At 41.0% G+C, this 24,256-nt stretch overlaps 1 protein-coding gene across 1 annotated transcript in view; it reads left to right on the top strand.

Annotated features, from left to right (window-relative positions):
* The first annotated feature begins 1,963 nt into the window (after positions 1-1,963).
* MTMR7 (myotubularin related protein 7) overlaps positions 1,964-24,256 on the top strand; it is an 87,800-nt gene continuing 65,507 nt past the window's right edge. The window contains 1 exon segment of the mRNA XM_006192874.2: positions 1,964-2,109. Within this exon segment, the coding sequence (XP_006192936.2) occupies positions 2,086-2,109 (24 nt within the window). The 5' untranslated portion in view covers positions 1,964-2,085.

The raw sequence follows: 24,256 nt of genomic DNA, 5'->3' as shown, positions 1-24,256 counted from the left end.
GCTGATTTCACTTTCTGCCCTTCTTAGGATCGACACAGTCGGCAGTTTCAACAATGTACTCTGGGTTCCCCTGCCTCACTGCCCTCCAGCTCTTCCTGCTTTGTCTAGTCTCTTCTGCCCCACTGGGTGGTGGTTCAGAGAAGCAGTGAAATGTGGTGATATGAGGCAGTGTAAGTACCAGAAAGTGCAGCGTGGCTGTCTGGGCTAAATGCAGTTTGTGATCTAATAAGCTGGATAGTAAATGGGGCTGGGGGACAAGTCGAGGAGGGTTCCTCAGAAAACTATTCTATCAGATCAAAATGTTTGCTTATAGAGATTTCTTTCCCTTTTGTCATTTTAGTTTTAGTTTATTGTACATTAACTTATCCTAATAATTTGAATGTAATTCTTGACTCATTTTAATCTACTGCTGATTTTATAGCTATGATTAAAGGAAGATGTATTTGTGAACTAATCTGGAAATTTTTTCTTAGTATTAGGCTATTGAAATAGTTCGGATTTTCACCTACCAATGTGTGTTCTGGGTGCTTTAAAAACCTATGGTAATATGTAAGGTCAGAAATACCTGTATGTAAAAATTACTCAACAAGTAAACCTCTGATTGGCCCACTTGTAGAGGGCTAGAGAGCCCTGAAATCATATAATTCTAAGATCATTATCCCATTCAGAATGCACTCCCCTCAAAATGGATATAGAATTCCTAGTACTGATAGAATTTGGAGATGGAAGTTAACTTTGAGATCGTTCAGGCTGGTGACTTTCTCATTTTACAAATGAGGAGACCTAAGACAGAGGCTGAACTGGAACCAGAATGCTCCTGACTCTATTCCTGGTGTTTTTATAGTAATAAAGAAATTATCCTCTGGGTCAGTTTTGTCACATGCAAACATCAGTGTATTGTACTTGTCCAAACTGCCTCCTACCCAGAGCAGAAGGAGGATGAAATGATAAAAGACCTGTGAAGGTGATTTGGAAATTAAAAAAAAAAAAAAAAAAAGCAACATTGTACTGAGTAAATAAACATTTATTTGGAAGGCTGTGACATGTCTACCATGTACTGGACAAAAAGAGATAAGGAACAATGTCACAGCCAAAAAATTTTACAATCCAGGTGGAAAGAGAGATGAGTAAAAGCTAGGAAACCATTGTATAGGTATTATTCTAAGAACTATGTACAGTTTTACGAAATATCTATCAGTTATCGTTGCACACATAGGGTTTTAAGAAAAAAAGGTGGAGGGGGCTATTTCTTCTCTTTGACTTTTCCCGATGGCTTAATAATAACGATGGCAACAACTACGCAATATCGTAAACGGAAAAGGGATACTTTGTAATGGATGCTTTGTATCTATATTTCCCAGTTCAGTTAGCGCTAAAGGAAGATGGCAAATGAGCACTCAATACGGTGCCAAGGAAAAGCGTCTCTTCCAACAGTTCCAACAGTGAAGTCGCAGGTGGATGTGAGATGCCTGACTTAATAGCACCTCCTGGGCCGCTAACACTTCTGCTGTTAAAAGTTTTGCTCTCCTCCCAAATGCTCTGCCGGCTGCTCATGTGCTGAAATATACGGACAGAAACCACTAGGCCACAGTGGATATGGAGCGCTTGTGGCAGCCTTTTTCCGGCCCCACCCTGACGTCCCACCTATCCTGGGGCGCTCTGGAAGGAAGCCGATGGGCGGTGTGGAGCCGCGCGTGGTCCCATCTCTCCTCCAAGACGCCACACCCGACACAAGGCCCCCATTGTGTCTTGGGGAGCAGCAGCCCCGCAGTCTTACGCTGGCTGCCCCTCTGGAAGGGAAGCGAGCGGCTCTTGCCAGGGCGACCCCAGCAGACACTAGGTGGGGCGGCGGCAGGCGGCGCAGGTGGCGGGAGAGCACGGGCGCGCGCTCTAGGGCCGCGCGGGCGCCCGGGGTCCCGCACGCCGTCCTCGCGCGGGCGCCGCCGCACCTGGGGGCGGAGCCAAGCCCGCGGCCCGCCGGCTCCCGGGCGCGAAGCCCCCTCCCCTCTCCCCTCCCGCCGCGCTGCAGACGCGCGCAGGTACGTGAGGCCGCGCCCGGCCGGGACCTGCAGACGTGGGCCCGCCATGGAGCACATCCGCACGCCCAAGGTTGGTGGCACGGGTGCGGGCGGAGAAGGGCGAGCGGGAGCCGGAGGAGGGATGCTGAGCCCGCGGAGGCCCAGCTTCCCTGCCCTGCGCCGGCCGAACCGGCACCGCCCGCGAGGGAGGGAGGAGGCAGCGCCCGAGCATCTCCCGGTTCCCCGGGAGGCTGGGCTTCCTCTTGCTGCCTCACAGGCCTAGCGTTGGCTGCTGCAGGATCTAACCTCTTGTCCTTGGGGGTGCGCAGTGGACATAGGGGTGGACGGGAGGGAACCCCAGTTGTCTGTTGAGTAATGGGGCTGCTTCTCTGCTGATAAACGCTCCCTTCTGGTTGCTGCTTTTTTTTTTCCCCCTCCCTGTTGGCTGCTCGGGGCAGTTGAAAGAGAAACAAGCTTTCCCAATGACAGGTGCGAGGAAACTAGTTACTTGCAGGTGAATCGAATGCATTGACGCTTGTTGAATCTAAGGGTCCAGACCCGCCCAACTTGCCCGCCTGCTTCTCCAGCTGCAGGCCATCAGCTACAGTGGCTGTTACACGGAACTCGTGGTCAGTGTTCGCTGTAGATTGAATGTTATTATCAATCCTTCCATCTGCTTGCTTTTTCCAGTGGGTTGAAGCTTACAGATTCGTCTACTTGTGTTTTAAACACCAGCTTTTGCCAACTCAACGAAAGCAACTGGTCCCTGATCATTTCAGTTAAGTAACACTGGGAACATTGACTGCTGTACCAAACAACCTTTCCACTCGTAGTTGAACTCGTAAGATAATTTAGAATGAAAAAGATGAGAAACATTCCTCTTTGATAAAAACCCTAACCTAGTGAGAAAATCTATTTCAGAAGCCTATTGGCTCTCTCTCCTTACTGCCACTACAACTCCTTGTGCATCCAGATGATCTCATGTTCAAAATCTAGGCCCTTGACAGAGTTAAGTCAAAGCTGGGTCTGAGTGGTCAGAACTTAGGAGGCCCCAGGGATCCTGTTCATCTCTTGAGGCCATTGCTTTGCAGTAAGTCCAGTAAGAAAAACGCATTCCTAAATTCTGGAATGGTTCCTAAAGTGCCTGTTTGTAAAAGCAGCTTTACAGTGATCTCATGTCAGTGGAAGAATAAATCTTTTAGGTTGCTGGAAAATGTCAGTTGCAACAATAAGTTTAAATTGTATTGATTTTGCCCTATGGAATTAAGTTGTTACTTCACAATCAGGAAACTGTAAACTTAGAGGAGAGTGCTATAAACCGCAAAATAGGTGGCTCAAAGCTTTCAGGGTTTAAGTGGTGCTAAATAATTGATTCCGGAATGAGGCGTTTAACTCATGGACTCGTTCTGCCCTTGCCAAGGGCATCTCTTCTTTGTCATGATGAAGGGGGCTCTTGATAAAAATGATACCTGATGTGAATGTCAATGGCAGGAGTGATAGGGTGTCCTGAGCCTGGATGCTGTTTTCCTGTGGAATGGGAATTTGGGGAGTGAAGGCCTTTTCTCATCTATTCAGACTCATTCTGTACAAAGCCATGCGTGCCAACCTGAAGAGCAAGCAGTGTTCTCACTTATTCTTAAAAGTGGTTTTTGTAAACACCCTCTAGGCAGTGTGCTACTTCAAACCAGAGATCCCCTTCTATGAGGAATGAGAGAAATGGGGGGGATGCACGATTGTCTGAAATTTCATTGAGTTGAGAGTCATTAATATTTAGGATAATGCAGGTGGAAGAAATTATAAAAAACTACCGAGATTAGTGGATCTGATCCATTTATCCATTCATTTCATTCCATAGGCATTTGAGAACCTTTCCTGCAAGAGGCTCCGTGTTAGGTCCTGGGAGCGGAAAGCACCAGGGAGCTCTTGGTGTGGAAGGGAGGCGGTTGTAAATCTGGAGAGAGATGTGTCCAGGGGACAGTGGGCAGAGAGGGGATGGATGAGGGATCCACTCCACGACACAGGTTGAGGGAAGCCTTCTTGGAAGAGCTGAGTCTTAACATGCCAGGCGCCAAGGAGGACCGGGAGCACTGGAGGTGCTGTCAGGCAGTTGTGTAAATATGGCGTATTGTAATAAGTCATTACTACTCCAGAGACACTGAAAACCTTAGCAGCGATTAAGATAGAAATGATGACACGATTCTTTGAAGTTAAACATTATGTAGTTAACCTTCATCACTGAGTTAGTTCCTGTTACACAACATAGTGATTTGATATTTTAAACAATTGCATTTTATGTTTTTAAGTGCAAAACTATCCTAGTGTAAATGGAAAACAGAAACAATACTGCTGACAGAGATTGTGTTGTAAAATGTATAATTATTGATGGTCATATTCATTGTTGTTTTTGGCTTCCATCATACCCTGCGGGTAGCCTGCCTTAGATTTCATGGTTTCACATGTTAGGTGGCTTGTGAGGAGTATAGACAAAATTTGTCTGACACACTGTAGGTTTGAAGTAACATTTACCATAAGGGTAGCAGGGTTTTATTTTCAGAGGAAAGGAAATGTGTGTAGAATGTACAGTTGTTTTCCTACTACAATGACAGTCATTCACTTCCTCTTGGTAGACTGTGCGATGTCCATCCCAGCTCTGTGCTCTGATTCAGTCTCTGGAGTGCAGTTTAAGGAGACAGACACACGTAAATAATCTGGAATCCTTCCCTCATCTTCCTTTCTCGATATGTGTGTGTGTTTAACTGAAGCCTTGAACAGAGCATATGCTGAGCTGGGTGTTTCTCTTCCAGAATGGTTCCTGCATAGGAAAAGAAAAATGTTCCCAGGACAAGCTACTTTGCAGTTGGGTGAAGTGAGGCCACCGAACATTATCTGTACTTGTCACAGTGGACTTTTGAGAGTCTACTGCACTGCCTGGCTTTCTTTGCCGCTCTGAAAAAAGTTTTTTTTCTGGCAAGAAAAAACCCTGCAAGAAGCTTAGGGATAATTTGGGTTCAAGTATTACTCATATATAAAGCCTCCAGGGCTTTTAGGGTAGCTTGACGTGTTTCACAGAGTTTGGTTTAGTACCAGATAGATGCTAATGTGTCTAGGATCCTGGCCAAGTAATCGCTACCTTTTATGCTTTGTTCTTTCTGGAAGACATTTTCCCGTTTGACAATAGTGGTCTTGTTCACAAGATCTTTCTGTACTAGAGATCAATAGAGTTACCAGGAGATTGGCTTTATTGGTGTCTCTCAGTGTGGCTATTCCATCGGCACTAAAAAATAATGCATTTTCAGGTTATGAAATTATGCTTACTTTTGATCCTATATTGGGAAAAACATAGAGATTAGCCACTGTTAATATTGGAGAATATTTCCTTCTGACGTTTTTTTCTTTGAATGAATACTCAAAAACTGTTTGTTTAGGATCCAGGATCACCCAGTTTGATTTTGTAGTGTGCTTCTTTTAACTGACCCTATTGTGGTCTTTGAAAACATGCTTTTAGAGGACTGTGTAATTTTTTATCCTATGGAAATGTCATTATCACATTAACCATTTCCCCTTAAGGCTGTTCCAATAATATGATGGTGAATTATCTTGTTTATTATTATTTGCATATGTCACTATTCCCTTAGGATACAACCCTAGATGGACTTACTGTGTCACAGGAGATGAACAGTTTTATGGTTGATATATATTGACTAATGACTTTCCAAAAATATGTCAGTTTTCAGAAATAGGATATAGTGTCTTTCTCAGTGTACCATTGCTTTATTATTTTTAAGAAAATATTTGCTAAAGAGGGCATGGCACCTCATTATTTCATCATTTTAAAAAAATTTCTAGTGCGATTGAAGCATTGTCTAAAGTATGTTTATTGACCATTTTGCTATTTTTCTGAATTATCTATTTACATCTTTTCTCCGTTTCAGTAGTTGGTTTGTGTGTGTGTGTGTGTGTGTGGTGTGTGTATATTTAAAATCAGCTTTACTGAGAGAATTTACATACTATAAAATTAACTCTTTTTAAAGTATGCAGTTCTGTGCTTCTTTGTATGTACACAGTTACATAACCATCACAACCATCTAATTTCTGAACATGTCACTCCAACAAGAACCCCCACACCCATCAGCAGTAACTCCCCATTTCTCCCTCCTGCCACTTGCAGTAACCACTAATGCACTCTCTGTCTTTGTGTATTTACCTTTTCTGGACATTTCATGTAAATTGAATCATGGAATATGTGGTCTTTTGTGGCTTGCTGTCTTCACTTAGCATAATGTTTGAAGGTTCATTCAAGTTGTAGCGTGTACAGTACTTTGTTTCTTTTTATCTGTCCTGTGCACATACCACGTTTTGTTTATCCGTTCATTGGTCGTTGGACGTTTGTGTTGTTTCTGTTGTTTGGCTGTGCTGGATAATGCTGCTGTGAACTTTTGTATGCGAATTTTTGTGTGGGCACATGTTTTTATTTCTCTTAGGTGGAATGTCACTTCTCTAGAAGTGGAATTGCTGGATCAGGTGGTAACCCCATGTTTAACGTTTTGAGGAACTGCCAAACTATTTTCTGGAAGTGACTGCATAATTTTAAGATCCCACCAACAATGCGTAAAGGTTCCAGTTTTTTCATGTCCCTGCCAACACTTGTTATTGTCTTTCCCTTTTATTCACCCTAGTGGGTGTGAAGTGATATTCATCTTGGTTTTTTATTTGCATTTCTGTAATGACTAATTATGTTGAGCATCGTTTTGTGTGCTTAGTGATCATTTGTATATCTTCTTTGGAGAACTGTCTATTCAAATCCTTTGGGTTTGGTTTTTGTGTGTGTGATTTTATTTTTTAACTGAAATATGGCTGATTTATAATATGCTAGTTTCAGGTATATAGCAAAGTGATTCACTTACATGTATCTATTCTTTTTCAGATTCTTTTCCATTTTAGGTTATTACAAGATACTGAATATAGTTCTCTGTGCTATATAGTAGGTCCTTATTGTTTGTCTGTTTTATATATAGTAGTGTGCATATGTTAATCCCAAATTCCTAATTTATGTCTCCCCACCTCCTTCCTCTTTGGTAACCATAACTTTTTCTGTCTGTGAATCTATTTCCATTTTGTAAATAATTTCATTTCTATGATTTTTCTTTAGATTCCACGTGTGATATCATATGATATTTGTCTTTCTCTGACTGACTTCAATTAATATGATAATTTCTAGGTCCATCTATGTTGCTGCAAATGGCATTATTTCATTCTTTTCTTATGGCGGAGTTGTATTCTATTGTATAAATATACCACATCTTCTTTATCCAGTCATCTGTCAACGAACATTTAGGTTGCTTGCATGTCTCAGCTGTTGTAAATAGTGCTGCTATGAAAATTGAGATGCATGAATCTTTTTAAATTAGAGTTTTCAGGTTAGAAAACCCAGACATAAATCCATGCACTTATGGTCAAAGGAGGCAAAAATATACAGTGGAGAAATGACCGTCTCTTCAATAAGTGGTGCTGGGAAAACTGGAAAGCTACATGTAAAAGAATGAAATTAGAACGTTCTCTAACACCATATACAAAAATAACCTCAAAACAGATTAAAGACCTAAGTATTAGACCGGATGCTGTAAAACACCTAGAGAAAAACATAAGCAGAACACTCTGACATAAATCGCAGCAGTATTTTTTTGATCCATTTCCTACAGTAATGGAAATAAAAACAAAAATAGACAAATGAGACCTAATTAAACTTAAAAGCTTTTGCACAGCAAAGGAAACCATAAATGCAATGAAAATACAACCTACGGAATGGAAGAAAATATTAGTGAACAATGTGACTGACAAGGAATTTATTTCTAAAATACACGAACGGCTCATATAGCTCAGTATCAAAAAAATCCCAAACAACCCAATCAAAAAATGGACAGAAGACCTAAATAGACAGTTCTCCAAAGATGATGTACAGATGGCCAATGGGCACTTGAAAAGATGCTCAGTATCGCTAGTTATTAGAGAAATGTAAATCAAAACCACAGTGAGGTATCACCTTACACTGGTTAGAATGGCCAGTCGCCAAAAGTCCTACAAATAATAAATGCTGGTGAGGGTGTGGAGCAAAGGGAGCCCTCCTACACTGTCGGTGGGAATGTAAATTGGTGCAGCCACTAGGGAGATCCGTATGGAGGTTCCTTAAAAAACTAAAAATAGAGTTTACCATGTGTTCCAGCAATCCCATTCCTGGACATATATCCAGAGAAAACTGTAACTTGGAAAGATACATGCACCATTTGTTCATTTTTAATTGGATTATTTGTCTCTTTAATTACTGAGCTTTACATATTATGAATACAAACCCCTAATCAGATGTACGACTTGCAGATGTCTCCCTTTCTCAGTTTTCTTTTCACTGTTTGATGGTGTCTTTTGAAACACAAAAGTTTTGAATTTTGATGAAGTCCACCTTATCCAGTTTTTCTTTTGTCATTTGTGCTTTTGGTGTCATATCCATGTCTATTTTTTTTAAAGCCTTTTTTTTAATGATTCAAAAATTATAGAAATATTATATAAAATTTGGTTCAAAAGAGCAGAAAGAAAGTAAAAGCCATGCATAATCTCAACAGCCAAGAAGAACTGCTGTTAATTTTGTGTATATTGTCAGCCCTTTTCTTTATATGTAAACAGGAAAACAATATAAAACAAAATGAGATTAGTTTTCTCTGTGTGTGTGTGTGTGTATGTAATTTGGGGGGAGTGAAAACCTGTTTTTGTGTGTCAGTATACTCTTAGTATTTTTCTCACACTATAATAAACACTCTTCTGAAAGGAGATTTGTCTTGACCGCACGGCCTCACACTGTGTGGATGCATTAGAAGTTATTTAGTGTTGGGAGGTGGTTAATTCTCTGTGAGTCTTAAACATTTCAGCACTTTTGTTCTGAACTGTCTTTTCAAGGGTGATTTTATAGCAACCAGCCTTGGAAGAGAGAAGTAGTGTCTCCCCTGGGCAAAGGGGAGATTTGTTTGCTGTCCGGGATAGTGAAGAATGTTTCCCCCTGGGACAGAGGTTGGTCAGGGTTGTTAGCAGCCCTTCTGGAAGACTGGCGTGTCTCACGCCCTGAGCTCTGAGTTTCCTGCCTGTGACTCGCGGCTCTGTGTGCAGCATCCTGCTGGGCTGCTCCGCGTGTCCCTCGGACGTGGCGCCCCTGCTCCCCACTGTGCAGAGAGCAATGAAGTCCTTTGTTTCTGAGCCAGGAGTCTTGTGTCTTCTGTCAGCATCTGTGGGTCTGCGGCAAGCTAATTTATTTTAATCTGCAGTTAAATTAATCTGCAAGCAGATTAAAATTTCAGACATTTTAGAGTTTTCGACAAAGTCTCTGCCTTCCTGTTTACTATTTAATTTGTCTCCGTTTTGTCACTAGAACAAATAACTGTGATAGACATCGATGTATTTAAGGTTGTTGCCTCAGATTAAGTTTCTTAAGTGTGTTTTCAGGTACCATTTCTGTACATTTCTTGTAGATTTTTGATGTCTTCTGCTAGATTTTCTTCTAGATTTGTGGCTGCTCTACCAGTGTAGCAGGGGAACTTTCATTATTCTTGAGGGTGATCTTACGCAGTCTGGTTTCTCATTCATTTCTGTGGCTTTGTTTATGCTGAGATTGGATATGCTTTTGGTGGCTGTTGGTAGCAGTAGCGATGCTGTGGTGGTACTGATGGAGGAAGATCCTTGAGTGGGCCTGGCTGTGTGCTGGTCCTCACAGTGAGCCTGTTAGGTGAGTGCTGCTATTTTCCCCATTTTACAGACGAGGAAACTGAGGCGGAATAAATTCAGTCAGCTTTGCAGGGCAGGGTGAGGAGTAACCGGACAGTTTAGCTGCAGAGCACGTGTTCTCAGCAGCTCTGCTGTCTTGTGCTGGGCCGAGGAGAGGGGAGCGTGAATGGGGTCGTGGTTTCAGCGCCCGCACACTTTCAGGTCCAGGCCCCAGCTCTGCGTGCATTTTACCTTGAGGCCAGTGGGCTGCCTCTGTGGGACCACATGGTCCCCTTGGTTTTTCTTATTATTGCAGCTTGATGTGATCAAAAGAACCAAGGTCAACATTTTGTTTCAATTTAGGTCTGTCTGAAGACATATTATGGCCCAATTGTTAAGGACTCTTTTATTACCCAGTATTTAACAATATTGGGGAGGCAATCTGTGTAATCAAATACACTACCTCACTACAAAAACAAAGCTGATAAGTTTGTTATGGTGAAAGATGCCAGTTGAAAGTATAGCTTTGGCAGTCAATGTTTGCTTTAGTTTTCCAAGTGAAAATGGATTGTCTGAGCCAGATAATCTCAGAGGTTGTGGTTAAGCATTCTTCAAGAATCACCCACACTTTGTGAAATCCTCACTTTTAGTAGATTAATTTTTATTTTTTATTTTTTTACTTTTTTTTATTGAGTAGTAGTCATTTTACAGTGTGTCAAATTCTAGTGTAGAGCACAATTTTTCAGTTATACATGAACATATGTATATTCATTGTCGCATTTTTTTTCATTATGAGCTACCACAAGATCTTGTATATATTTCCCTGTGCTATACAGTGTAATCTTGTTTATCTATTCTGCATTTTAAAATCCCAGTCTGTCCCTTCCCACCCCCGCCCCCTTGGCAACCACAAGTTTATATTCTATGTCTATGAGTCTGTTTCTGTTTTGTATTTCTGTTTTTTTTTTTTTTTTTTTTTTTTTTAGATTCCTCATATGAGTGATCTCATATATTTTTCTTTCTCTTTCTGGCTTACTTCACTTAGAATGACATTCTCCAGAAAAATCCATGTTGCTGCAAATGGCGTTATGTTGTCGGTTTTTATGGCTGAGTAGTATTCCATTGTATAAATAAACCAAATCTTCTTTATCCAGTCATCTGTTGATGGACATTTAGGCTGTTTCCATGTCTTGGCTATTGTAAATAGTGCTGCTGTGAACATTGGGGTGCAGGTGTCATTTTGAAGTAGGGTTCCTTCTGGATATATGCCCAGGAGCAGGATTCCTGGGTCATATGGTAAGTCTATTCCTAGTCTTTTGAGGAATCTCCATACTGTTTTCCACAGTGGCTTTCCTTGCTTCCCTCTCCCACTCTTATTGATTTAGATGTCTTCTTTTACAATTTTGTGTTTATTCTTTTTGTAATTCATGGCAGTTATCTCCTTTCCAGTTGTAAGTTTCTCATTTTTGTAGCATCCTGCTTCTTTTCTATTTAGAGTAGACCTGTGAATATTTCTTTTAGCATGGGTTTAGTGTTGCTAAACTCTTTTAGTTTTTGCTTGTCTGGGAAGTTCTTTCTCTCTCTTTCTATTCTATAGGATAGCCTTGCTAGATAGAGTATCCTAGGCTTCACCTTTTTTTCATTCAGGACTTTGAATCTATCTTGCCACTCCCTTCTGGCCTGTAGTGTTTGTGTAGAGAAATCAGCTGAGAGCCTTATGGGGGTTCCCTTGTAACTCACTCACTGTTTTTCTCTTGCTGCCTTGAGAATCCTTTCTTTATCCTTGACTCTGGCCATCTTGATTATGATATGTATTGGTGTGGGTCTGTTTGAGTTCTTCCTGTTTGGGACCCTCTGAGCCTCCTGTACTTGGATATCTGATTCCTTCTTAGGTTTGGGAAGTTTTCAGTCATAATTTCTTCAAATACCTTTTCAATCCCCTTTGTTCTTTCTTCCCCTTCTGGAACCCCCATTATGCATAGATTGGCATGCTTTATATTATCCCATAGGTCCCTTATATTGTTTTCATTGGTTTTTATTTGCTTTTCTCTCAGCTGTTCTGATTGGGTGCTTTCTGTTGTCCTGTTTTCTAGGTCACTTATTCGTTCCTCTGCATTATCTAGTCTGCTTTGCACAGCCTTTAGGTCAGCTCTCATCTCAGCAAATGAGTTTACTAATTCTACTTGGTTCTTCTTTATAGCTTCTGTTTCATTTTTGACATATTTTATATCTCTAAACAATAACAATATTTCTTTTAGTTCCTTTAGTACTTTGATCACTCCTTTTTTGAAATCTTGATCTAGTAGGCCATTAGTGTCTATTTCCTTGATTGTGCTTTCAGAGGATTTCTCTTGATCTTTTAATTGGGAGTGGTTCCTCTGCTTCTTCATATTGCTCGTATCTCTCTGGCACTGTGGCTTACACTTTTAGTAGATTTAGCAAGAGCTTAGTTAAAGTCTGGTTGTTCTGAGTGCAGGTTGGGTGTCAGGACACATAGTGTGTTGTAGACCTTAAGAATATGTATTCATTTTATACCATATAAATGCAGGTAGCTGCCAGGTAGCTTTACAATTAGCGGAATATAACTTGTATGTGTGTGGGGTGTGTGTATGTATGTGTGTGTTGGAGAAAATGGTATGAAGAAAAACAGCAAAATACAAGAAAGAGAGGAGTGTTGGTGGGAGTGAGTTAGGATGATTATTTGACATATACTGATAATACAACCTTCCCGATAAAATGACATTTGAAAAGAATATGAAAACGAATATACATACGTTCTTATATGACTGAAGCATTATGTTATACTCCAGAAATTGATTCAACATTGTAAACTGACTATACTTAAGTAAAAATATTTTTTAAAAAGTGACATTTGACCCGAGACCTTGAAGTGAGGGAGCAAGACACCCACTTACCTAAGGAAAGGAGAGGGAATGTCTAGTGCAAGGGTCCAGAGGCAGGAGTGTGCTTGGAGTCTTCAAGGAATAGCAGAAAGACAGTGCTGTTGAGCAGGGTAATGGTGAGAAGTGAGATTTGGGGAGAGCAGAGGTGTCAGGAGATCCACAGAAGGGGTCCAAGCTCTGACTCACATTTAACAGGATGTTGGGCAAAGATAAACTGGGTGGGGGTGGGAGGGTAGGCACAGATGGAAAGAGGGGACCAGGGGGTAGTGATGGAGATGGGAAGAAACTGGATATATTTTACAAGTAGAGTGGCGAGGATTGACTGGTGGAGCAGATGTGAAAGGAGTGAAAAGGAGGGGTCAAGGATAATGCCAAGGTTATTTGTCCCAGCTCTGGAAGTGTGGATTGCTGAGATGGAAAAGCTACAGGAGGAGAGGATGGGGAATGAGGTGGGAGGGAGCCCGGGGCTCAGTTTTGGACATGTTGAGTTTGAGATGCCTGTTAGACTCAAAGGCGAGTTCCTTGGTAAGACCTGTGTACCCCCTGAGGGAACCACAGAATGACAGTACAAGAGTGGCATACTTTATAAATAGGGCTGTTTCTTTTTTAAAATTATTTTATTAAGGTTGCAAACCCTTTTGAAAATAGTCTGATGTGAACAAATTCAGTCATTAAATACAAATTCTGGGAAATTTTCTCATAAATCATGTGCTTGTGTGTTCAGTCAGAGTTCCCTATGGATTTCATTGTTTTTAAGGGCTAATTCATGTTGAATTATTTTCAATTGAATATTGAATTGTGTATCTTGTACATAAATAATGTTTATTCCCAATAGTTTAACTTTTTCCTTTACCAAATTTGCCTATCATTTATCAAGATGCACTGTAAACAGACACATTTCCCAGCATGAGAGGAGTGTAATATTTAAAGTTCTGCTAGATGGTTCCTTTGTAATATGCAGGATTCTGTTTTGCTCTGCTCTCTGTGTTTCAGGTATTTGCATCTGTTTTCAAAAAGCAAACAAATACACTTATAACTCAACAATAAGAACAAAAAACAAGCAGCTCAATTAAAAGCTGGGCAAAGGACTTGAACAGACATTTCTCCAAAGAAGATACGCAAATGACCAATAAACACATGAAAAGATGTCCAACATCACTAGCTATTAGGGAAATGCAAATCAAAGCCACCATGAAATACTGCTTCATACCCATGAGGATGGCTATTGTAAAACAAACAAACAAACAAACACCCCCAAAAAACCAGACTGAAAATAACAAGTGTGGGCAAGGATGTAGAGAAATTGGAACTCTTGGACATTGCTGGTGGGAATGTAAAATGGTGCAGCTGCTGTGGAAAGCAGTTTGGCAGTCCCTCAAAAACTTAAACAGAACTACTGTATTACCCAGCAATTCCACTCCTTGGTATATGCCTAAAAGACTTAAACACAGGGGCACAAACAGATACTTGTATGCCCATGTTCACAGCTGCATTATTCACAATAGACAAAAGATAGAAACAATCTAAGTTTCCAGCAACAACAGAATGCGTAAACAAAATGTGGTACATACATTTAGCGGAATATTATGTAGTCATTAAAAGAGAGTTCTGATTCATACTACAAAATACATGAATCCCTACAATGTTTTGCTGAGTGAAATAGGCCAGAAGGGCAGCTATTGTATGATTCCTACTTTCATGAGATGTCTAGAATGGACAACTTTCTTAGAGACAGAGGTAGAGTAAAGGTTAACAGGGGAAAATGAAAGTTATTACTTAACAGATGTAAAGTTTCTGTTTCAAGTGATGAAACAGTTTGGAAATATTGGTGGTGGTTATACAACACCATGAATGTATTTAATGCCACTGAATTGTACACTTTAAAATGGTTAAAATGGTAAATTTTATGTTATGTGTATTTTGCCAAAATTTAAAAAAAGAAGCAAAAACATTGCCTGGCACATAACCAGTGCTCAGTAGATACTGAGTGAGTGAATGTGTTGAATGAAGGAATGAATGCCAACTATACTCAATTTGGCAAAGGTACACCAACTGTTAGCATTATCGTTGGGGGACAGTGTGGCTCTGAAGTCAAGTGACCACAATATAAATTCTTATTAGATATATGATTTTTAAAAAAATATTGGCATAATTTTTAAAAATGAGAAATAATTCATGTAACATAAAATTTACCCTTTTAAGGCGTACAACTTCAGTGGCTTTTGTTATAGTCACAATGTTGTTTAACCATCATTACTATCCATCTAATTTCAGAACATTTTCATCACCCCCAAGAGAAACTTTGTACATGTTATGAATACCCAACTTCATACCCATTAATTCATTTCTCTCTCCTTACACTCCTGAAAACACTAATCTACTTTTTGCCTGCACAGATTTGCCTGTTCTGGACATTTTATATAAATGGAATCAGATTGTATGTGGTCTATTGTAACTGGCTTCTTTCATTGAGCATAACGCTTTCAAGATTCACCCATATTGTAGCCTGTATCAGCACATCATTCTTTTTTATTGCTGAATAATATTCCATTGTGTAGATTCACTGACATTTGTTTATTCATTCTTCAGTTGATGGATTTTGGGGTTGTTTCCTCTTCTTGCTTGTTATGAATACTGCTGCTGTGAATATGTATATATAAGTTTTTTTGTGTGAATATAAGTTTTCAGTTTTCTTTGGTATATACCTAGGATTGGAATTACTGGGTTATATGGTAACTATATGTTTAATCTTTTGAGAAATGAACAAACTGTTTTCCAAAGAGGCTGCCTCGTTTTATAGTCTCAAGAGCAATGCATGAGGGTTCCAGTTTCTCCTCATCCTCACCAGCACTGTTATTGTCTGTCTTTTTTATCATAACTATCTTGATGGGTGTGCAGTGTTATCTCACGGTGGTTTGATCTGCATCTCCTTGATAGCTAATGATGTTGGGCATCCTTTGATGTGCTGATTAGCTATTTTCATATCTTTCTTGGGGAAATAGTTATTCAAATCCGTTGCTTATTTTTTAAGAGACCTTTTTTAGGTGGAGTTTTAGATTCACAGCAATACTGAGCAGAAAGTACAGAGATTTTCCTCATTCCCCCTCCTTCACACATGCATAGCTTCCCCCCACCAGAGTGGTACATTTGTTGTAATTGGTTAATCTACATTAATATATCATTATCACCCAAAGTCTGTAGTTTACATTAAGGTTCACTCTTGGTGTTGTACATTCTGGGTTTGGACAAATTTATTATAACATGTATCCATCATTACACAGTGTCATACAGAGCAGCTTCACTGCCCTAAAATTCCTGTGTCCCACCTGTTCATCCCTCCCTTCTCAACCCCTGGCACCCACTGATCTTTTGTGTGTCCATAGTTTTACCTGTTTTAGAATGTCATATATTTGGAATCATACAGTATGTAACCTTTTCAAGTTGACTTCTTTTACTTAGTGATATGCCTGTAAGTTTCCTCCATGTCCTTTCTTGCCTTGATAGCTCATTTCTCTTTAGTGCTGAATAGTATGCCATTCTGTGGATGTATCACAGTTTATTTATTCACTCGCTTACTGAAGGACTTCTTAGTTGCTTCCAAGTTTTAGCAATTATTAATAAAACTGCTATAAGCGTTTGTATGGGTTTTTGTGTAGACATAAGTTTTCAGCTCCTTTGAATAAATCCCAAAGAAAGTGGTTGCTGGATTACATGGGAAGAGTATGTTTAGTTTTGTAAGAATCTGCTACACTTTCTTCCAAAGTGACTATACCGTTTTGCATTTCTGCCAGCAATGAATGGGAGTTTCGGTTGCTCCACATCCTTGTCAGCATTTCGTGTTGTCAGTGTTTTGGATTTTGGCCATTCTCATCAGTGTGTAGTGTATCTCGTTGTTTTAATTTGCATTTCCTTGATGATGCATGATGTAGAGCGTACACTTTTTTGCCATCTGTTTGTCTTTGGTGATATGTCTACGAAGGTCTTTGGCTCATTTTTAATCAAGTTGTTTTTTTTTATCAGAAATGTATTTTGCAAATATTTTCTCCCAGTGTGGCTTGTCGTTTCATTTTTTCCTGACAGGGTCTTTTGCAAAGCAGAAGTTTTAAATTTTAATTAAATCTAGCTTTTCAGTTCTTTCTTTTGTAGATGATGCCTCTGGTGTTGTATTTCAAAAGTCATTACCAAACCCATAATCATCAAGATTTTCTTCTGTGTTATTATGTTCTAGGCTTTTGTTCATTTTCAGTTGTGTCATCTGTCTTTTTATTGTTGGGTTGTAAGTCTTTGAATATTCTTGATACCAGATCTGTACCAGATATATAACTTGCAGATATTTTCTTCTATTCTGTGGGGTTTTTTTTTCACTTTCTTATTGTTGTCCTTAGAAGCACTAAAATTTTTAATTTTGACCAAGTCCAATTTACCTATTTTTTCTTTGATTGCTTGTGCTTTAGGTGCCATAGCTAAGAAACCATTACCTAATCCAAGGTCACAAAGATTTACGCTGTATAGGTCTTTGATCCATTTTGGGTTCAGTTTTGTATATGGTGTAAGATAGTGGTCTACATTTATTCTTTTGCATGTGGGATTCCAGTTGTCCCAGCACCATTTATTGAAAGACTTTTCTCATTCCCTTTAATTATCTGGGCACCCTTGTAGAAAATCAGTTCACTCTAGTTGCACAAACCACATATGCCTGGGTTTCTCACTGAACTCTCAGTTCTATTCCTTTGATCACCATGTCTATCCTTAACTTACACCACCCAGTCTTGGTTGCTGTAGCAACGTATATGATCTTGAGTGTGTCATTTGAAGTTTCTCAAAGCCTTGATTTCCTTATCTGTAACTCAAGGCTGTCTCTCAAGACTTAAATGAGAGAATACGTTTAAAACACTTAATAATGCTGGCATTTTGTACATTTTAGCTGTTTTTATTATTTTTATTATCAAGATCTTTGCAAAAGGAGGTGGTCACAGGTTTGTATGCTGAAAGAACTTCTATGAAATTTGAGAATAAACACATTTTTCTTACTCCAAACGTTTCATTTGTCTTACTCATTCACTTCCTTACTACACAATGGGTTTGAATATTTTTTCCTCTGAAGGCACGCTAAGGGTGCCTTCCTATAACCCAGCTCTAGTTCACACCCATACTTGAGAGCTTATTTTTCTTTTATAAAAACATTAACTTCTTCAAACACATGGATTTTAGGAAAGGAAGCCTCCGCAGTGGCCTTTGTTCCCTGGAGAAGTCTCAGTGCCATCACCCAGGATTCCTGAGGGAGAGTCTTTTGAAGAAGATGTGTGATGAAGAAACACACTTTGTTTTGTTGGTTTTTTTTTTTTTTTAGTGGATGAAAGTAACATGGTAAGATTTGTGCTTCCATTAAAGCTTTCAAGAAGGGTACAATTAAGGCATTATACACCTTGAAATAGTTGAATGCTTGTGAGCAGCGATCAAGACATGAAGCTGTAACCCCTCTATGTGTGGCCACTTTGGACATTATTTACTAGTGAATTTCAGCGTTTCCCAGTTGAACTCACATTACTGACTGATTTCATTTGGTCATCACTTCTGTCAGATCTCCACAGGCAAACAGTGTCTGGAATGCTTCTTTTCACAGAACAGGTGTACGTATATTTTCTCATCCTTATTTAAGGTTTATTTTTACTGGTTTTTCCATCCTGAACAGGACAAGCTGAGAAGTATGCATGAAATTAAACCTCTTGACCAAACACCCAGGATTCCGGGACTCTCTCCCGTGTGATGGTTCAGTTTTGTGTTCTTCTGTTGCGCTCTGAGGGAGGCCAAGAAGCTCATTTTGTACCATATTTCTTAAGCCAGGAACAGTCTAAACTGCTTTTTTTTTTTTTTTTTCCTAGTGCCCTTTCCCCTGGTGGACAGCTAGCTGAAGCCTTTGGGAGTTAAAGTACTTCCCAGGACTTAAACCCAACCCTTCCTCCCACAACCATTTAAAATAGTTTAAAAATAACCCCCACTTAACGTTTTGTGGCAGGCTATGACAACCTTATAAAAATTGTGTGTTTACTTTTCTCCTCTTTTTCATGTATTAAAACACAGCTTATCACAGATTCCCGGAGAAAGGAATTTATTGCCAACCTCTGAAGGAAAGTTTCATTCCTTAGGGCATATAGCAAAGCACAAATTATTTCGAATGTTCGAGGCGCACTTGGCCTCCACATGGGAGCGAGCTGTTCGGCCCATGCGATGGTGGAGGTTTATGGAAGGGATTCTGCCTTCCTGGGCTGAGCAGATCGATGCAAAGACCCTATACGTGCATTTATTCGTTCACCTGGACCTTCAACAGCTCTTCCTCGAGTGCTCCCTGTAAGCCAGCTACTGTTATAGGCCCTGGAGATCCATCCAGTGGTGAACAAGATAGGCTCCTTAGTTACATAGAACTTAACATTGTAGGAAAGAATTAAGTAAACAAAAAATATTGCAATATTGAAAAAATATATATATATAAAATCACTGTAAGCCAAGACCTTGGAATGTCTCCACTTGTTGAAGATCTGTTTGCTCAGCCCTGCTCAAGGCCTTGCGGCTGTTCCTTTTGTCTGGGATGCTCTTCTCCCAGGTTTCCTCGTGGCTTTGTGGCTGGCTCTCTTACTTCCTTTGGTCTTTACTGCAATATCCAGTCATTTTGTTGGACATGCAGGTGCCCTTCTCCACCCAACTGCTTATCTTGCTTGAATTTCCTTCCTAGCAGCTTCTGGTGTGCACGCATGCAATTTTTTTTTCTTTTGCTTGCTTGCTTGCTTGCTTGCTTGTTTGTTATGGCCTGTTTCCTTACCCCTCCCCCCACATTCTCAGACACAGTGCATGCCCCTTGTGGGCACTGGCTGTCTTGTCCACTGCTGAATCCCCAGCAGCCAGAACTGGCTCAGAGTAAAGGTGCACGCTGGCTGTGCCTAGAATGAATGAATCAAAGGAATGGTTTCATGTGACTGTATCCAAGCTTCACTGCCTTTCAGCAGTTTGTTTCTTCTTACTCTTTTTTTGAGAAAAAATTTTATTGAGCTATGATTGACATATCGCGGTCCATCAGTTTCAGGCATACAGCATAATGATTTGCTATTTGTTTACACTGCAAGAGGATCACAATAAGTCCAGTTAACATCTGTCTTATTTTTTACACACTGATGCTAGTATTTTATTAATTCAGAAGTACTTTATAAGAAAATACAAGTGTTGCTTCCAGTAAAGATGTTATTCTTGGACTAAGTTCACAGATTTTAGTTTTGCAAGGAAAACCAGGCTTTAAAAAGTGAAGCAACATTGTGGCCAAAACTTTAATCCCAAAGATTCTCACAGAACATTACAAATGACAGCATGAAAAAAAAAAAAACCTTGCACAGTAACTCCAAGTTCAGCTCAGCAGTGTACCAAGTGTCTTGAATAGTCTCAACTTTTCAAATAAAGAATGTGACGAAGAGCTCTGTGTTCACAGACCGAGATCACATGAAGGAGCTTATGACCTAAAGCAAAGTGACCTGAGGTTTCTTAAGACTTGTCAGACTCTAATTGTTCCACCTGGGTGACGTCTTTCCAGTGTGAAGACTGGTTGATTAAAAAAAAAAAAATCTAATCTAGTTTAATGGTGCAGCTTTCATTTTTACTTGCTGGCTTGTATTCACAGCAGCTTGTAAAGATTGCTCACTCATCCGTAGCTGCACACTGTGTCCCAGCTATGGGGGAAAAGGTAAAAAGTCTTAGTTCCATGGCACTTAGTTTAGTTTTTACTTACAGGTGAAGTTCGGTTTGTTTGTTTGTTTGTTTATTGGTCTTTGTTCCTTATTTCTTGTATTTGAAACATCTTCCACCGTTGTCTATTCCTTCTTGTCTGAAAATTCGAATTCGATAATAAAGCATTCCTGGTTAATCATACCTGATTCTACCTACAAGCCCTCACATATTTTGTTTTTACCATAGTGCTGTTGATTTTTAGTCACTGGACAAATATGTTAGCACCTGCATGTGCTAGGTATTAGGGGACAAAGATGATGAAAACACAGTGCCTGTCCTTAAGGATCCTCCCATGAGGGCTGCTGCATTGCTCTGAAATCATTGTAATGGTCTCTCGTTTCAGGATGCCAGTAAGCCAAGGACTGCATCTCCTTTTCCTTTCTTCCCAGAGTTTAAATGCAACTGTGGGTCTACATTGTTGGAGGTGTCGCAAGGAATGTTGGAAATAAAAGCAGTGGTGCCTTCCTTGAGAATATACATATTTGGAAACAGAGTGGCTCAGTAAAAGGAGCGTGTAATGCGGCTGTGTGGGGTAAAGGGGAAGTAAATGGTAACGGCTGGTGCTGTCGCAGCAATTCCAAGGAGAGAGGATGGTCCCTGGGGACTGGGAGGGTGGAGGAAGGCGGGAGTTTAGGAGGCAGGTCTCAGGTGTAGAGGGGACGTGCCGGGCTGGGGGTTGATGTCCTCTTGCCCAGGGAAGCTCCAGGCTCCTTGTGACTGGGGAGTTGTGCCGCTTTCTTACTGGGCCCCCGAGAGCTGTCCACGTCTTTGTGTCTGCACTGCCTTCTACTCTGTGCTCATCTCCCAGAGTGGGGACCGTGGGCTCCCGGGGGCGTCCTGAAAGAGGGGAAGGAGAAAATGTGGTGCTGGTTATGGAGTCTGTCCTCCGGGCTCAGAGCCCAGGGGCGAGGCCTGGGAATGTGTCGGGAGCTGGAGCCTGGCCTGGCCCTGGGTGCCCGGGCCCTCCTCCAGGCGCCGATGCTCAGCAAGGGTGGGGTGTGGGGGTGCGCGACCTGGCTACCCCTCGTGCCCTGGCCGTCTCCTCTCCCTGCATCCGCAGTTAGGCCCGTCTGGCACAGCCTGCCCTTGGAAAGCTGTTTCCCCAAAGAGCTATACAGGTAGGCGGTTCCGTCCTTTGCTGGCAGCGCCTTTGTCAGAACTGTCAACTTCAGAAGCACTTTAGAATTTTAGGAATATTTTTAGGGGAAGATCATCATCCTCATCAGATAAGCCTTTGACTTTCTATATTGCTTCCTCGCAAGGGCTTATTCCCCTAATACTGTTTTATGTTTCAAAGCGACTGTTGTTTGTCCGCCCGCTGTCTTTAGTGGGTATCCGTACGTTTGCTCTTTGGGTCGCCACTGGGCCCAGCTCCTGTTCTTCACTTACTTTGCTCTTAATTTCTTTCTTCCTCTTTTTTCTCTTATTTATACTTGTTGGAAAATGGTATTTTTGGTTGAGGTTATTTTAAGGTGGTGTTGAAATAAATCCTGGGACGGTCCTCTTGTTCAGCTGTGCATGTTCTGTTAAGCCTACACATCCAGGGTCATCCTACCAAAATAAATTATACGGGCCCTGAGTAGAACTTGCAAGTGCCTGGCTCTGTATTTATGGGCTTGGCCGCTGGCACAGCGCTCACAGTTTCCCCTGGGCAAACACAGGCTCCCTTTTCTTTTCTCTGCCTTTTCCAAGAATTGCGAGCGCTCCCATTTCTTAAGTAGCTCGGGTCTGTGTCACTATTTTAGCTCTATTATCCCCCTCAGGGAATTTTTAGAATTTAGTTAAATGTCAGTCAGATCTACTGTTTTAACAACTGTATAGGTGGGTGGAACTCAACATCCTGCCCACTGATAGGCGTGCAAGGCTGTCTGAAATAAAGATACTTCCTTCACCTTGACTTGAGCTGCATAAAAACATCATTCTCTATAGGAAAGTTGATTGACTTTTTTTCTTCTTTTAAAGCAAATTTCACCTGCCTTATATTTTTCACAGAATATAATCTTATTTATTGGAATTATTTGGAGATTTGTAGGTGGCTCAGAAATCTATAGAGATATGTGTATCAAGTACCGTATTTCCTGTGTGGAGGAAGGTCTTAGATTTTTCAGCAAATTGGGGAAATACGTAGATTCTTTACTGTGAAAGCTGACACGTGAAAAATCCTCCTGACATGCTATAGTTTCAGGATCTTTATTTTAAATGTCTTTTTGTACAGTCAGTACAACAGAGGAATCTGGATAAACCCATTCATTCTTTTACCTCTTACTTTTGAAAATTAGATCAAGATAACTGGAATGAACTTTTCTACCAGTATCTACCCATATCTACCCAATATCTCCTTGAATTATGAGTCTATTTCAAACTGGGTTTTAGTCTTTCCAAATCGCCTACTTCAGTTAACCTGGCTGAAACTGGTTCTGCCCAGAAGTTGGTGCTTAAGGAGGTAAGGTTAAAGATGTGGGCCAGTTGTTGGTGGTGGAGGAAGAAACAGAATGAAGGGTTATCTTCACAAGCACAGATTCTGGTAGCTCGTGTGTCTTTGGAAAATATCAGTGGCCTCTATTATTATATAATATTGGCGATATGGGTCATTAGGGAAGGAGCCTGCTGAAAAGGGAGGGCGGGACCAGGCTGTGGGAGGCCCTGACCCACAGCGCTGGGAACCGCTGAGTCTCTGAGCGACGGGGCAGAGCTGTGTGTTGGGACGTCTGCTGAGTGACCACCTGGGAGCAGACTGTGTGGTAGTCATGTGCCGTGGCTGCTCTCTGCCCTCCTCCCTGGCTCCTCCGAGGGCCCACACCTGCTCTGCACACAGTCCGTGTGTGTTTGGTGTGGCTCACGTCCAGCCACTCATCATGTCCTTTCTGTGGCCACCCTGACTGGTGTAAGGATAAGGGTGTGACCCAGTGAAATGCAGTAAAAATGCTTGGCTGCGGGGCAAGCAGCTGGCGAGGCTGGGTTTCTGGAACCATCGTGAGCAGAGAAGGGGCCCCGCTGAGAGATGAGGGGAGGACCTGGGCGGTTTGGACCCCTAGCCAGTCTGAAGCCAGCCCCACCACCGATCGTCAAGGATAAATGCTTCATTGAAATCCCTTTCCACTGAAGGGCCATGTGAAGTTGAGATTTCTGTCTCTTGCTCCTGGAAGGGTCCTGATACACAGAGGTGCAATCAGATAGTCTGTGGCAGTATTAATCACTGGGAGCCTGTGGATAACTGGTCTGGGTCCCGGCCACAGAACAGATACCCAACAAATTAATCGCATTAATTAATACATTAATTTAATTAAAAGGACTTAAACTGCTGGATGGCAGCTGTCTCAGGTTTTTATTAGGTGCCTTGCTTTGTGTTATATCCAGCTGCATTGACTGTGTTTTAGAAAATAATTTAGCTTCCTAGCAGGATGCATTTTTAAAAGAGTTAATTTTTCAGGCAGCTTGAAAATAGGATTATTTTCATGCAGTCTGAGTGTGTGTATCCCACCAGTGTCTCTCTCTGTGTTGTATCAAAGATCCGGATTTTATGAAGGGCAGAGAGTCTGAGTGTTCTTCTGGTTACATGCCATGTATTTTCTTGGATTGTGCTTTGTGATTTTTGCTTTTCCCTCAGTTCTCCAATATCTGACCTCTGAATAAAATGGTCCTGGGAAAAGACTTTCATTAGTTTTGTAAGTTTTAAACAGATTAAATATGCCTTTTGGGAGAAGAATTTGGTGTTTCTGATTTTCCTGCCGAATGGCTGGATTGGAAAGCTGCTGAAGCTTCATGCCTACCCACTTTTATGTATTTAAGGAACTTCATGCAACTAGGAAAGAAGTGCATCTT

Source organism: Camelus ferus, chromosome 26, assembly GCF_009834535.1.
Source record: "Camelus ferus isolate YT-003-E chromosome 26, BCGSAC_Cfer_1.0, whole genome shotgun sequence".
NCBI classification, from domain to species: Eukaryota; Metazoa; Chordata; class Mammalia; order Artiodactyla; family Camelidae; genus Camelus; species Camelus ferus.
Note: the sequence above shows the minus strand (reverse complement) of the source record. Positions and strands in the feature narration are given on the sequence as shown.